Source organism: Cibotium barometz, chromosome 54 (genome assembly GCF_041138505.1).
Source record: "Cibotium barometz isolate CiBa-2024 chromosome 54, ASM4113850v1, whole genome shotgun sequence".
Taxonomy (NCBI): domain Eukaryota; kingdom Viridiplantae; phylum Streptophyta; class Polypodiopsida; order Cyatheales; family Cibotiaceae; genus Cibotium; species Cibotium barometz.
The window spans coordinates 38026347-38043141 of NC_141099.1; the positions used below are offsets into that span (position 1 = coordinate 38026347).

The following is a 16795-nucleotide window of genomic DNA, read 5'->3' on the forward strand; positions in this document are numbered from 1 at the left end:
TTTTCTAGTAGTACATCCCCTGAGAAGTCATCCAAGGAGGCACGGGACACCTTGGTGAAATTCTATGAAACTAATACTAAGGAACAAAAGATTGAGTTGAAGAATGAGCTTCATACTGTGGAGAAGAAAAACATGTTTGTGAATGATTATGCCTTGAAGATCAAGGGCATTGTGGAATCCCTTGCATCTATTGGTGTTACTGTTGATGATGATGATAAGGTGAAAGTATGTCTACATGGTCTCGGGCCACAATACAAGGCATTCAAGATGTCTATTTAGACTTAAGAGAACATTCCTAACTTTATAGATTTGGTGTCAATGCTGATCATTGAAGAAAAGAGTTTGGGTGAAGACCAATCTTCAAAAAACAAAGGTGATTTGGAGCAACATGTCTCCTACACAAGTACAAGTAGAGGACGAGGTAGAGGTCGAGGCCATGGCCAAACAAGTAATCAAAACTAAGATAAAAAATAACAGTCTCATGAATCACAACAACAACACACAGGTAGAAGAGGCTAGCTCAGAGAGGCAGGGGGACTCAAAGAGGTCATGGAATTAGCAAAGGTAGCAAAATGATACACGAGGCTGTTTTTATTCTGGCAAATCTGGGCATGTGCAAGCAAGGTGCTATAAGAAGAATAATGATATGAGAAGTGAAAAAGTGCATCAAAATACTTATGCATCCTCTAGTCGAAGTAATGAGGACAATGAAAGGTTGTTTGTTATGTGACATGTGCTTAATGCCGTGTCAAAAATGATGTATTTGCATGCAATGATGGTGTATGGTATGTGGATTTGGTCTGTTAGGAATTGTTAAAAATTTCAGGTTGTTTTTCCTTCCGGTGAAGTTCACATTATAAACAAACCTTAATTATTTCATGGGCTTCCTTTTGTCAAAAATGTGCACAAAAATTGGCATTAATCGACTTCAATGTTGGGCAGGATAGTTTGCTTACTAGAAGTTCAAGTATGAACATATCAAAGGTACGAATAATTGTGTTGTTGACATGAAAACATGTGAAGGTTTAGCAAAATCATTGTAAGCACATTGTGCTAAAGTTGATGTGCTGTGACCCATGTGGTTTTTGTACATAACCCATGTGGCCTCGAGGGGTTCACCTCAAAAAAATTTAGTGTACCACGTGCGATCAAAAGGAGGGGTATTTTAATTCAAATTTTGGAAAAAGTTTAACAGAATTACAATAACAAGAGGGTTATTTTAATTCAACTTCAAAAAAAATCTGTTAGTTCATAAGTAAAGAGGGGTGGTTTTATTGGGGGAGAAATTTTAGTTAAGGGGTTTTTTAAATGCCCCTTGAATGGACGTGATACATATGATTTTTTAGAAGTGCACCCCTCGAGCATGTGGCATAGTACAACCAAAACCAATGTAGCATAACAACCCATGACTCTTGTATATAACCCATAGGAATCTGGTATATAGACCATGTGACTCCTGTGATACATAGTCCATATGACTCGAGTGAGTGGTTGCACCATTTGTCAACCAGAAGCTACAATAATGCTATCTACTATTAGGCATGTCAATAGCATGTACTTTACTATGAAAGGTACACTTTTTGGACCACACCCATGTGTACATGAAGGTAGTGCACCTGTAAAGAATCTCTTTACAGCATGTATCCAACTTGAGACTCAGGTAGCTACTTGGTTAAATATACACCCTCATAAGGAGAATGACACATCTTTGTGTACATTCTCTAATTTTTGAGTCTTCCCTAGCCATTATCTCTCTTGAGCCTCTTATGTATTTTGTTGTATGCTTTTTCACCCTTAGTTCTAGGTTTTTGCTACCCTACATAATATTATCATTGAAATCATTGTGCTTACTTGACTAGATTTTCTTTTACTGCCTCTACTAACACTACTGTTAAGGTTAGCTTGTCTTATACGCCTAAGTTTATCTTCAAAATTCAAAAATAGCTTTTTGGTATCCTAGCCTTGCCATCCATCCTTATTACTTTCCTTGATTATCAGAGCTTTTGAAACTCTCTGTAAGTAACCGTAAGTAGTACATTGTCTAATTTTAATTTCCATCTGCTCCTTTGTTTTTTAGTATAAGAGTATTTATATCTTGTAGTCTAAGGTGCTACATAGCTTGAATCCTATTGCATCACCATAGGCCATTAGGTTGCTAAGCACATACATGGGGCACCATGTCACTTGTTAAGGCATTGAGACATTCAAACCTTGAGGCACTACAAGCAGTTTGCACACAACTAACAAGAATAACAAACTCCTCTCTTACTTTAATAAAAAGTAATGGCATCACTCACCAAGAGGTTTAGAATTGGGTTCACTTTTTGTCTTAGATAATGCTTCATACATCCAAAGTGGACCATTCCCAAGATTCACCCTCAACCCTTGTATGATATAGATAGAAACTTTAAGCTCAAATCTTCTAGTGAATTCTCTATTTTTGAGTCAAGTGCTGACATAGGGTTTGGTTCCAATGAAACTCATTACTTCTAGGTGTTGAATATAGAAGGTGATCTAAAGAATGCCTTGGAAGTGGGATACCACTATGTCAATCTAGTTGTGACTACATTGGCATGCCTTTGCTATAAATCATATAGTAGAGAAGAAAAAGAATAAGATCATATAACCATGTAAACATCCATGTGAGTAGCCGTGTAGATATCCACATGTATAGCCATGCCAATAGCCACATCACTACTTGCACCACTCTCTCACTACTTTCAATCACTATTGTGCTACCAACGTATGTACCTATGCCTTCATTCTCTTATAGTGTTTGTCTATTAATACACTATCACATTGACTTGTCCCTTGGATTCTAAACCGAGCCTAAGGTATGACTTTTAAAAAAGGCTATTCTGATGTAATTAAGGGGAGAACCACCTACCCAAACTCATGGACGGGTATCTACCCCATCTCCCTTCTCACATGTAAATTATGGATAAAACCTGAATTTTTTGGAATGCATATAATAATAAGGGGTTGCAAGTTGGAACTTGAAGGGGCAATAATCCTTGATCCCATAGATTAATGTTAACATGTGTTAAAGAAATTTGAAATTTTCTTAAAAGCTTCAAATAAAACCCATAAAGAGATAGTAGGCACATTCAAGAAAACTATGAAAGGCTCTTTAGTTTTACAATTATGCATATAACATAATAACAATTTACAACTACCCATTGGGTCCCACTCCTCATATATGTCATATTGTTAAGTATTGATTCATGGCCCATGGAGTTTTATGAACCTTAAGGTGTGCATGTGAGGGGTATCATGAAAGTAATCTCCTTATTAAGTTGCAATCAATGCATTCTTACACATTTAATGCATGTTGCAAATGAAGGGTCTTAATAGAGTCTTGTGCTTTCAATGGTTTCAATTGCCATTTATTTAATTTCCCTATGAATCAGCCAGTCCCCTAAAGTATAAGGTGTGCCTTTTCAAGAAGATAAACCAAAAACCATTATTCAATATAATTTGGAGGTATCCCATGCAGAATTTTGTGGTTGGTTAGTAGTCTCTCTTGTCCACCTTTCCACCCATGCATAAATTTTAAAAAAAGCTTCAATATTTTTTTGAAATATGTGTGGGTGTATGCAAGATAAGCCTTAGAATTATGTGTAATATACCTATTGTTTGTCCTAAGACAAGTAATATACCTATTGTTTGTTATTAGAATTATGTGTAATATACCTATTGTTTGTCCTAACACGTGTAATATACCTATTGTTTGTTATTAGAATTATGTGTAATATACCTATTGTTTGTCCTAAGACGTGTCTTTTAAAAAAAGAGAAGCCAAAAACCATTGAGTTGGTGTGATTTTTTATCTTTAATAAAAAAGTTTATCACACATAAAAGAACCTATTACATGCAGCTCGTTAGATCATCACACATACCTTTGCTCTAATGTGAATGTATATACCTTGATTTACTATTTACTTTTTGTTAATAAATATAACATTTTGCACACACACAAAAAAAAACTCGTCAAAAGATTTTCTCGGGGGCTTCACTTAAAAATGTGTAAGTCTATTATGTGTGATCATTAGGAGGGATATTTGAACCAAGATTTTGAGAAACAATTACAGAAATCTACTTATATAAGGGGTTTTTTAATGGCATTTTGAAAAAAAAAACCATAATTTTATAAAGAAAAAGGATTCATTTTATTTAATCAAAATTCACCAAAAATGTTATTTTTTAATACCCTTTGAATGCATGTTGTATGTAGGTCTTCATAAAAGTAAACTAATCGAGAAGATGGTAGGCTAGCGCCCTCAATAGGACTTTGAGAAAGCCTTAAAAGACACTTTAGTTTTACAAATGTACATATTACATAGTTATTACTACTCCTTGACATCACTCCATAATTGCAACTATCCACTCCTCATTGTTACGTACTCAAGCATGGTGGTATGTACCATCATGGTCCATGGACATGGGTTTTTATGAGCCTCGAGATGTGCATGCAAGGGGCATCGTTTTACTACAGAAATAAAGTGAGAAAAGATAAGGGTAAGGGGTTGAAACTTGAAGCACTAATAATCCTAAACTTGACTTATTAGGTAGATGAATGTTAGCATGTGCAAAAGAACAATGAAAGCTTCACCTGAGACCCATCAAAACATTGCAAGGCTTGTCTCTATGAAATTTAAGAAAACCATGAAAGCCACCTTGGTTTTACAATTACATCAAGACTACCCAATAACAATTTATAACCACCTCATGTGTCCCACTCTTCACGTGTGTCGTATTGTTAAGTATTCTGCCATGGCCCATGGGGTTTTATGAGCCTTGAGGTGTGCATGTGAGGGTTGTCATGAAAGCAAGCTTCTTATTGAGTTGATATCAATGCGTTTTTACACATTTAATACATGTTGCTATCAAGGGTTTCAAGAGAGTCTATGGCTTCCAATGGTTTCAACTACCATTTTTTAAATTTCCATAAAAGTTTACCAGTCCTGTAGAGTTTGAATCAAGCCTAAGGCACACCTTGTCAAAAAGGCAAGCCAAAAAACATTATTTGATGTAACTTGGGAGAGCTCGTCCACGCCTGAGTTTATATCCACCTCTTTGTCTTCATGTTAATTTTGAAAAAGTTTTGAAATTTCCAAAATATATGTGTGTACCCCCTAAGACTAATGTTCACATGGAATATTTTTGGTAGCCAATTAAAACAACCTTCAATTCTAATAGTTGCAAGTGCCAACCAAAATTTTGCAATTGAAAACCTTTCACAAAAATTCGCCTCATTTTTCAAATGGTATATATTTTGTTTCCAATTTTGTTACTTACAACTATGTTCATTATCTAGCTTGTTGTGTGTGCCTTTTCAAAAAGGGGAAGCCAAAAACCATCATTTTATGTAATTTTCATGGAACTTAGGGATGATAATTCTTAATTTGACTTGGTGTCATTTTTTTTTTCAAAAAGCATAAGATATATTAAATATAAAATGGGGTTTCCAAAAGGACTTTTTAGTGTGGATTTTATTTTCTAGACAAATGTTATCACACATCAAAGTACTTTGAAAGATTCACCTAAAAAGAAATACTAGGAAAACATTGTTGTCACATGTAACTCATTAGATCAGATCACGGACCTTTGGTCTGATGTGAATGTATATCTGAATATACTTTTTTACTTTTTGTTAATAAATGCATACTTCCGTGCCCCCCTTGACACACGGGATAAAAAACTCATCAAAAGATGGTAGGTGAATAGCCTCTAGCAGTTTGAGAAAGTCTTGAAAGGCATTTTAGTTTTACAAATGTACATGTTACGTAATTGCAACTACAAACTCCCGAACTTAAAAGTGGAGATTTCGAGAATTTTAGCAATAAAACTGGTGATTTCGAGAATTTTAGGTATAAAAGTGGTTGGTTTTTGTTGGAAAAAAGGTCTACCAAGGGAGGCACTTTAGGGTTACAAGTGTAAAACTAAAGTACCCAAGGTAGGAACTTTAGTGCTACAAGTGTGAAACCAAAGTACCAAAAGCAAGGAAGGCACTCTAGTGTTAGAAATGTAAATATATGACAAGGTTAGAGCCACACAATCCTTAATTGCTAAGTAAGAGCATGCACCATATGGTCCATGGTCCATGTCCATGGCATGGCTTTTTTATTGAGCCTCGAGGTGTGCGTGCGAGGGGCGTCATGAAAGCAAGCTCCTCATTGAATGGCAATCAATGCGTCTTTACACATTCAATGAGTCCCGCGGTCGGGGCTCTCGACTGCTTTTAATGGGTCTCAACTGCTTTTAATTGCCCTAAAAATCAACCCTCCTTTCCAGTCTTGCCTGCGCCCTAGATTTGATGTTTGCATTATTGCATACATAGATCACGTCCCTTCGAGGCTTCGTGGATAGATCATGATTGCACGGCTCATCATCTCAAGCTTTCCAAATTGCACAGTTAATTGCAGGTTTTGAAGCGCGTTTTGATTACTGTGATGAGTAATCTTCAAGATCATGAGAACCTAATTGGCTAGATTTCTGCATTTTAGTCTTTGTGTGCAGCCGTCGCCTCCCTCTTGATTGTGATTAAGGATCAGTCCCCCTATTTAAAGCACTCTGGTTTGTAGACGTTATTCTCCCCCAAGCTGCTTTGCTTCTTTCTTCTGCAAATCTGGCTGCTGCCAATTAGATCATGATGGAGTGGCCATTGAGCAAGAAGCCATGCTCTAGCAACAGCAAGTTGATGGTCATGGAGCACCAGTTTTTACCCCTTGTTGCTGCTGCGGCTGCAGCATCATCTATGAAGAGCTCATGGAGTGAAGACCCCTTTCGTGTGCAGCAACTCATGATGGGCTCCATCGCCAGCACACACACTACAACCACTCCTGTAGAAGAGCTTGACAACAGCCAGAACAGCAAACCTCTCCCCTTAGGGTGGGAGAGGTGCTTGGATCTAAGGGTGGGCGCTCTCTCTCTCTCTCTCTCTCTCTCACACACACACACACACACCCCACACACAGAAAGAGGTCTCTCTCTCACTCAGACACACTCATTCACTCACTCACTCACTCACACACAGAGGTCTCTCTCCCTCCCTCTCTCTCTCTCACAGACACTCTCACTCACACATACACACAGACACAGATCTCTCTCTCACACATGCACACACACACACACACCGACAGAAGCCTCAAATGCCCCTTTTCCTTTTAAATTTTATGGCAATGATCAAAAGGCTTTAATGTGTTCTTACCCTTCCTGCAGTCTGGCGTAGTCTTCATCAAGAAGAAGCCCGAGTTCAATGTGGACTCTAATCCTGCATCCATGAGCACTTCATGTAAAAGCATAGAGGTCATGAGGATGCAGAATGAGGCCAGCAACAGTAGAAAAATCCACACAGCAGGTACAGCAGCAGCTCCTTTTGCAAAGCTTGTCAGTGAAGAGGTTGCAGCAAGCTCTCCCATGATGTGCTTGGACTTGGACCTCAAATTGACAAATGGGCACATCCATCCAGCCACCAAACCTTCACCTGAATCAAGCAAGCTCTCTAACCTATGTAAAGTCTCTAAGCAAACTAGTCTGCAAAATTGGAAGTGGCAGCCTAGGCTTCCCAGTACTACCCCTGCTGCTAATGAGAACTCTAATACTAACCCATATGAAGAGCTCTCTCTGTCCAGGGAGTCCACCATGGCTACTTCTGTCTGCCCCAAGTGCCTCATGTATGTCTTGCTCAGGAAGAGTAGCCCCACTTGCCCAAAATGTTGCAGCCCTGTGCTTCTTCACAAGCCCCAATCTAGCAAGAGGCCTCGCGTGGAGATTGCCCCCCCGCCGATGGCCTCTCGCTCTCCACCAGATAGCCTACACATGTTACATGCCATCAGGATAGATTTCTGAGGGGGTGTTTTGTTTTATGTTGACATGTGATGAGATGGCAGACACCTAAAACTTCTACATATGCCTCTGAGATAACTTTTGGAGAGGGTATTATGTTTCATGATGCGGATGTGGTGAACATCTACAACTTCTAGATGTTATGGCACAAGGTAGATATAGTCTTTGTGGCTACATTTTGTTACTCAAATGCTCCCTGAGGAACTTATGTGTATTCCAAGAGTTGATAATACCCCTTTGCTTCATGAGTTGTCATCATGGCTCTCTGCTCATTTGTGTAAATTGGATTGTAGACCTTGTAATAGGCTAGGGTGGCTTTGCAATGGCTGTGAATGATGGAGATGTCTACCTTCCCTTATTTCAACTAGGTCATGTGTGAGTTGGAAGGTGTTTTACAATCATAGGCTAAATCAAGCTTGCCCTCAGCACTCCTTGACATACTTCACTTGTGCATCAATGGAATGTTGCAGAGCAAACCATAGTCTGTAACACCCCTTACACCATATATTGATTTCTAGACTTTCTTCATCGTCATGTATGAAGCTTCTTCTAGAAAAGATACAATAAGATTAGCCTAGGTTAGCCTAGAGCTTATCCAAATATTCAATATCTATTACATATCAACCACGGACAACCAAGGCACAAGGAGAGGAGAGAAAAAAGAAATCCTAGATTTCTTAAAAATAAGAGGAAAAAATCCTTTGATTTGAGCCTTTGTGTTCCGGCTTCCACTCCTAATTTGACCTTTTGTATTCCGGATTCCATTCCTACGTTTTGCTTCTTATTGTCTTATAAATACCGCAGCAACGTGCGGGTTGAGTACTAGTATATCCTTAAGCTCCAAATATTCAATATATATCCTTCTTAAATTGATGGGAGAAGAGAACAGTGCGTGGCGTCATGCAGGTTTTTGGATATTTTGGATGTAAAAACCTTGCCCAAAAAATCTCAATTGAGAAAAATTACATGTAAATAGTGAAATACTTTCAAGTCTCATCTCTTTTCCATCAAAAAAGGAAACCCTGGGTCGATTGGTGGTAGCATAAGAGTCGAAAATAATTTTTTTACATTAAAGAATAATTTTTTAAAACATTGGTAGCATATTCTCTTAAAATAAAAGAATCCTCAAATTCCCAAATCTACACATTACATTAAGTAAAGCAATGCAATATAATAAATAATATTTAAGCTAGCGCGTGCGCTCAACTTTCAAGGGGATCTTGTCATTGAAGTGTATATGTTTGTCCTTGGCGATGGTGTACCTTTTTTAAAAAACTGGCTGCTTATATTAAGAGGTTAGAAAGAGACAGGTTACAACATGTTGAAAACTCTAATGAGACCACTGTCCATGCACATGACATACAGTTCCGCAGGCCCTGAGCTTGCCTTTGACTTTATTGAGAACATGTTGAAAACTCTAATGAGACCACTGTCCATGCACATGACATACAGTTCCGCAGGCCCTGAGCTTGCCTTTGACTTTATTGAGAAGTTTCTCAAGCTGTGATACCAGCTTTTCCCTCTTTTCGTGAGTGTGACTTTCAAAAGGCATAGAGTGCTTTGATGAGTAACACATCCTTGGAGATGACGGCCTCTCTCATCTTCCACAGTTCCTGAATTTGCTATGTTATTTGATCCATTTGCTTTTCTTTAGCTTTTTCCTCCAACCGATGAAGCTTGGTGTCCAGGTCTTTCAACCGTCTTTGTATGCATCTTTCACCTACATGAATCAAGTTCTCTTTCGGCCTGAAACTGTTAGTATGCATACTATTAAAAATGAAATCAAGTCTATTTAACCACAAGCCCCATAACATTTCGGTTCTCAGGACAGCCCATAGTTCCAAGGTGCACCCTATGCCTTCTCCAAGTAACAAGTTTTTCTAGCCAAGGGTGTAGCCGTTCCATAGCTGAATGCACTTGGCCAATGACTCGAAACATTTCTTTGCAATAGGGCAGTGCATGAAAATGTGCAGGTCATCCTTCCCCTCCTTGCATCTATGGCACTTCCCATCCCCTATGTTAAGTCTGAAGGCTTTAAGCTGGGTCCAAATAGCTTTGAACATGACCAACCATGCTAGGCACACTTTTTTTGGTTCCACATACTTATTCCATAGCTTATCAAACAGAAAATACCATTGTAATATGTCTAGAAGGATTCCCCATCTCTTGTTTAGAGTGCAATGGATAGGATTAGTCCTCTATTTGGGGGGAATAGGGAGAAGTTCTTTTTTATTCTTCCATTGGAAAGCTTTGTGTGCTGGCATATCTTTAATCGAAAGCAGCCAGGTGTTCGATTGGTGCCATAATCTGATTCTTACCCCATAAGGTCTGATTCTGCATATGAGACATTATAATCTCTGATCAGATCGACATCCAAGAATTGATGTCTCTGTCCCAAATATCCCACCAATAGCAGATTCCTTTCCTGTGCATTCTCAAAGAAGCCGCTTCCGCTTGGGCATTATCAATTGGACGAAGGGGAATGATTGGCCACCAGATAGATTCTCTCCCATGTACACCCCATGTGTAACTAGGCTTCTGAGATAGGATAAGGTCAGTCTTGATAGCATTCCAAGCGGACCAAAGTGAATGGACCAATTTGCTGCCAACCGGTTTCACCAAGTATTTGCTAGCCATAATTGTGAGCGAGAGGAGCCTCTTCCACTTGCGGAATTGTTTGAGCTGGAATTGTTCTACATTTCTAGTGATCAACCAGGCCCAGTCTTCAGAGGGGTAGAGAAAGCTTCTCAGCACCCACTTGGCAGCCATTCTATTAGCCAGATTGGACACGTCTTTGATTCCAAGGCCCCCCTGCACCATTCCCACTTGACTTTAGGGATTTTCGTAATCCAGGGGTCCCCTCCCCATAGATAGTTCCTGCATAACCTTATGAATTGCAATAAATCAGAGTCTGGCGGTCTCAGCAGCTAAGAAAGTAGACGATAGAAGGGATAATGAAGTGGTTGATTACCATCTTTCTACCCCCCAGGTTTAGATACATTTTCTGCCATCTGGTAAGTTTCTCTTCCACCTTGTTTAGCACCCACATCCATCTTTGCTCAAGGGTGACCTTGAATCCCATGGGAATGGCCAATAATCTAAAAATTACTCCCTCTTCCAGGACTTTACAGCCAGCTTGAATCAGCCAGTAAGGAGGCTTGTCAATAAGGGTCCTCATACCTGTTTTTTTATAGGCTCCACTTTGGATGCAGCTTGAGGTGTGGAGGCTACTCAACCCTGTCTTGCTCATCTCTCAACGGGCCAGCCATCATTACGAGGGGCAGGACCACTTGGTCATGGTCCATTTGATTAGTTTCGGCCAGAATTCTTGATCTATCTAATGGCGTGGACTGACTGATCTCTTGGGAGTCAACTGAACCATCAAGGTGGTCAGAGACGCTGTCTAATAAGGCAAAGGAGTTGGCGAATTCCCTCTGGTTTCCTGTCCTATTCTGTCTAAAGGTCTTCTTCCTATTGGGTACTGTAAACTTTTCTCCTTTTTCTTTTGAGGTAGAGGGAACAAGGGGAGAAGACACAGTCATATTCTTATTCATTCCAGTAGGCTGAGCTTGGTTGAAGGCTAGGGGAAGATTAGGGGCACTAGTGGCACTCAAATTGGGGTATTTTGAAAGACACTCTCTGATAACATGCCCTTGCTTTCCCAATGGAAGCATGCGTTGGGTAGGTGTTTGTATAGAATGCTTTGCTAGATGTTATAATCACCGCAATTGATTTCAATCTCATCTCAATAAGGGGCCTATCTAGATCCACTTCCACAAGGACCTGAGGATGCCAAGCCGAGTTGTAGTCATTCTTGGGTCTCATGCCTAGCACTTTCCCTATAGGGGAGACAATTTTTTTTAGCCAAGGGTACAAGTAAAAGGGCAGGTTAGGAAGCTCAACCCACATCAGCAAAGCTGAGGGTTTTGGACCTTGAGGGTTAAAGTTCTTGGACCAACTGAAGAAACAAAATGGGATGTTCTTGTACATCCATTGCCCTGAACCTAGGACCTTAAGGGCCATATTTGGGTCCTTGAATAGAAAGAGGTAGTACCCATTTGGGAGGGCTTGGATGATCTCTACCTCGATACCTATGGAAATCCAGTTGTCTTTGACCCACCCCCTAAGGAAATCTACTGGTGGTCTTGGCCCAAACATTAACCCAACTAAACAACGGACTGTGTAATCAGTTTTCAAAACGAATGAACCAGCTCAGGTGTGGAAGACAAACCACAGGATTAATGGAAGAGGGTTTACCTAATGTGTCCATTACCTTAGCTGGACCTTGCTTGTTGATTTGAGTCTCTTCTTCGACTTGTTTCTGCGCAGCAACATCAGATTTAGCTCTTCCACTCGGGCTCTAGACTCTTTCAGCTATTTTTTGGTGTCCATGAAGTCTTCTAACACCTGCTCATACTTCAGCATGGTTTCTCTGTTGCCATCCATGGCTGGGGGCCATTGTAGGAACTGCTGAAAGGCAACTTGTGTGTTCTTAGCATGCTGAGATGACTTATTCCTAGAGCAGGTTCCCTGTTCTCTGAGTAGAGTAGGGGTTTCCCCTTCTCTCGATGTCCATGCACCTGGGGGGGGGGCTTTGGAAAGTAGAGTACACAGAGGGCTTCAAGCCTCTGGGCAGGGCAGCAGTCATAGAGGAGAGAGAGAGAGGCACTCAGGCGCAACACTCCATCACCAGCAGCATTCTCTCTTCAACGGCGATTGATCTTTTTTGCGAAAGTTGTTGGTTTACCTTTTCTTTCAGTTATTACGGATGAGGGCTTTAACTGTTCATGGTATAGTGCTTTTTTAAATTTAAAAAAACAGGTTTTGGCACCTACCCTCTCCTCCAAAAGCTGCCTAAATTCTTAATCCGTCTTGTCAGTAGTGAGTAATGCTATCAATGTTTTGTTTTCATTAGCCATTATTAGAATACCCTTTGCTTTTGAATGTTTTGTTGGTGGCTATATTATGCAACTTTTTTCTTTACATCTTGGTTTTTTATATATGGAGAAAGGTGTTTTGGTTGAAAATTTGAAAGTCACACACTAGACGCCATTGCTTGCATAGGAGGATTCTTGAACCCATCACCTAGGGACTCTCAAACTCCTTCCTTACCACCGGAGATGGGACTCTCAAACTCCTTCCTTACCACCGGAGATGGGACTCTCAAACTGCTTTCCTTACCACTACACTAACGTGTTTAACGGGCACTATCAAGGGACAAAACCATCCTTTAGTTTATGAATTGAGAAAAACAGATTGTAATTTTGCCTAACCTTAACTTAAAGATTGGAATTTTGGAATTTTAGCTTTTTTAACTGGTTAACCTATGTATTTTTCAGTTATTTTGATTGAACTTGAAAGTTCTCCTTTTTTTCACTGGCTGGGATAGAGGGTACTGAAAGAAATGCCTTGTAGGCTTTGCACCTCATTGGTGTGGGACCCAAGACCTTTTATTTATAGATAAAGGTTGATCTAAGGTCTACTTGAACCTTCATAAAATGTATGCTTTTTATCCAGTTACATATTGGTTTATTTTAATGCCACAAGTATGTGGTGCTTTTTTGCATTACGAAAGTGTTCTTTGCACTTACAAGATTATTTTCATGCTTTGCTTCCATATGCTTCTATATGTGTTTCATACTACACAAATGTTTTTTTTGCAAAGTGTTTTTACACTTGCCATGTATTTATGAATTGTATCTTTTGCACTTTGTCAAGACCTATTACGATTTCAGTAGCTTCCATAAGTGATTGTTCTTTACTACCTTCTCTTTAATATCAATGGTTCAGCTTCATGTTGTAATGGCTATAACTCATGTATCTAAGGCTCCTATTATCCATAGTTGAGCAACTTGGATGCTCACTATATTTTATGTAACTAGGATGGTAACCTTTGAAAGTGGTTGTTCTTTGCTCTCTTATCTTAAATATCAATTTTTGAGCCACATATTGTAATGGCTATAGCTCAAGTATATAAGGCTCTTCTTATGAACCATAGTCACGTGTATATAGGATGGTGGCCTATGAAGGTTGACCATTTTTAAGATAGCTTAGGTGCATGACACTATTTTTGTGTGATTTTCATGCTATAGATCCCACGTGCTTTCTTCCTACAATTTTTGGCATAATGATCAATTTTATGACAATAATAACATTTAATATTAGCTTTTCTATGTGAGCCCCGTCTTTGGATGTAGCATCCTCTTTGACTGTACCCACCTTTAGATAGCAATGAACAATTTTAGGATAATAATGACATTCAATATTACCTCTTCCATGTGAGCACCATCATGTGAGCCACCTCTTTGGATGTAGCCTCCTCTTTGATTGTAACCACCTCTAGATAAATCATCGAGATGGTTTCTTCATGGTTGTCCTCCATGGCTTCCATAAAATGGGGGATTACCAAAAACCGAGCACGGAAAAACTGAGCGAGGACCCAAACCGAGCGGCAAGAGACCAAGCAAGCTCTTTTGACAATGTCATTTAGAACTCGTAGTCATATCTTAAAGTTTTAGATTCTCAAAGAAAAGTGCATACACAAGCCTAGTAATGGAACATCACAAGAACAACACAGCAATAAGAGACCGAGCAAGCTCTTTTGACAATGTCATTCACAACCCGTAGTCATATCTTAAAGTTTTAGATTCTCAAAGAAAGTGCATACACAAGCCTACTAATGGAACCTCACAAGAACAACAACACAGCAATAACTTACAACATAGCAACAACTTATTGACATTAGCAAAAGAAACTTATAATGTCTCAATCAAGAAAGCGCAAACATAATTCAAAATGCGACTCTGTTTTAATGAACCAAAAAAGGAATGACAACATATAACCATCTATAAGACACTAGAAGAAGAAATTATAGATGTCCGAAAAGTTACTGACTTATTTATGGCACAAACCAATTTCTTGCTTTACATATAACCATCTATAAGACACTAGAAGAAGAAATTACAGACTTATTTATGGCACAAACCAATTTCTTGCTTTACATAATTTCTTGCTTCCCTGTAATTTTTGCATTTCCGCAATGGATCAAAAAATCCAACCAAATGCCAAACATCCCTTATACATTCCTTCTATATAACACTAGTAGAAGGAATATTGCGGTGTCCCAAGAGTGCTTGACTAAGCTCTAACTTTGTAATTGCAGCTTGGTGCATAAATTTATGTATTGCAGGTTGCAAACCAAACACCCTAATGAACACAAAATATATATGCTCACATGGCACGTACGACTCTTTTTTCAGATCCCTTAAAGCAAACTCTGGACAAGAGCACCTTGGAAATTTGCATACATTAACCGCAAAGGAGAAACAGATTTCTTTGAATCAGTTGTTGAAATCCAAGAAATGTGTGACTCTGCTTGACTTACAACTGTCTCACGCACTACCTCTCCTTCCATTATAAGTGCTCTGTTGATGCAATCTTGGCTTGCCTTGCTTATCTTCTCCTTCCATCTTACAATGCAGCCATCACCTCTGCTGGTTGGGTGAACATTGCATGGTGTTGTCTGAATAGTGGAAACACTGTGTTTTACACCCTCCAAAATAAAACCCACGTTGATGAGTTTGGTTATCTCTTCCGTAGACAAACATGTGCCTCTAGCAACCTTCCAAAGAAGAGGAGCTGGCCCACAAGACTTATGAATCTGCTCATCCACTCTAGCTGAATGAATTACACTCGATGGACAAAAGTAGAACATCTGCCAACTCTCCTTATCCTTATACTGTCGACGTCCTTTGAAGCAAGGTGCATGAATACCCTTTAGTGGCTTTTCCTTCTTGTCGAGAACGAAAGCTCCACAACGTTTGGCTCTCCCTTCCAAAATACCCTAGCATGTAGATTGACATTTGGGTGGTGTTCTCTGGATAGCCCATTCTTTCACATCAACCTCACTCTCTTTTGGGGTCCCATGAATGCATGAAGCATGCCCTTTTGGTCTTGGAACATGAATAGTAACGTTCTCATATTCTGGCCGATGACTATCTGTATCAAGTATAATTTTTGCATCCATTTTTCTTCTCTTGCGCATCACACTTTTTAGGACTATCCTCTGAACATCTGGAGCAACAACATCTTATTCCTCCAACACTGTTGATGCAAGGTCCACAAGATTTTTTTTTTGCTTGAACCCCTTTGTCTCTGGACATAAATCTTTTCTTAATTTGATTTAAACCTGGCCCAGACCCCCCATGTCTTCCTGTCAAGTAGGCCTTATAATGGGCACTTTGCAAGACTGACATGGCAAGGTCTGTAGAGCTGAGGCAAAGAACAAGCTAACTTGTTGAGCGTATCCCAAAGCTGCTCGCATGGATGCATGCTTAGACTCTGAGAGATTAACCGTAGGCACAAATGAACCTCCACCCCCTTGTGTCAATACCCATTTTTCCCAGTGAAATCCCCGCACCTCCCACCAAGATAACCATGTCTCTAATGAATGTAGCTCTGTCTCATGCGCATGTCCCAAACTCCAAAATGTAACAAGTTTGTCCTTTGCTGATGCGGCTGACACTTCACTTGGTGCATCTCTCCATCATCGACACAAATCCTTATGCTCTTCTTGAAATTGTGGTTTGATACAAATTCGTGTATGTTCTAGCATACTCTTTTCCCAGTGAAAAGAACACGAGCGTTCCTTGAACATCATCACATTCCTTTTACCTTTATTCAAAACAGTATGCACTGCAAGCCAATTTGCTTGTGCCTCATCAGCCATGGAACCTGCAAACTCTGCACTTTCAAATCCACATTGCTGCAACCTTTCATTCATCAAAGTCCAAAATAAAACCTGTGCATTTGTATTCTCCACCTTGAACTCACCTACTGCAATTTGTAAGCAATTCTCTGACAAAAGGGTGATAAACATGTGCACTCATTGTGGTCTAGCCACTTGTCCTGTGCACATGATCAAAGTGGACAAATTGTTTCTCTAATG

At 39.6% G+C, this 16795-nt stretch overlaps 1 protein-coding gene across 1 annotated transcript; it reads left to right on the forward strand.

Annotated features, from left to right (window-relative positions):
- The first annotated feature begins 6591 nt into the window (after positions 1-6591).
- Positions 6592-8887, forward strand: LOC147608117 (uncharacterized). The gene is made up of 2 exons (XM_086789989.1): positions 6592-6916; positions 7222-8887. Exons 1-2 carry the CDS (start codon positions 6650-6652, stop codon positions 7849-7851), a joined length of 897 nt encoding a protein of 298 aa, XP_086646115.1. The 5' UTR covers positions 6592-6649; the 3' UTR covers positions 7852-8887.
- The last annotated feature ends 7908 nt before the right edge of the window (positions 8888-16795 follow it).

What these genes read in the sequence shown, in the direction of transcription:
- LOC147608117 (XM_086789989.1), top strand. Translation starts at nt 6,650, where the DNA reads ATGATGGAGTGGCCATTGAGCAAGAAGCCATGCTCTAGCAACAGCAAG. An exon ending in AGAGGTGCTTGGATCTAAGG is followed by an intron (nt 6,917 to 7,221) that starts GTGGGCGCTCTC and finishes CCCTTCCTGCAG; the next exon opens with TCTGGCGTAGTCTTCATCAA.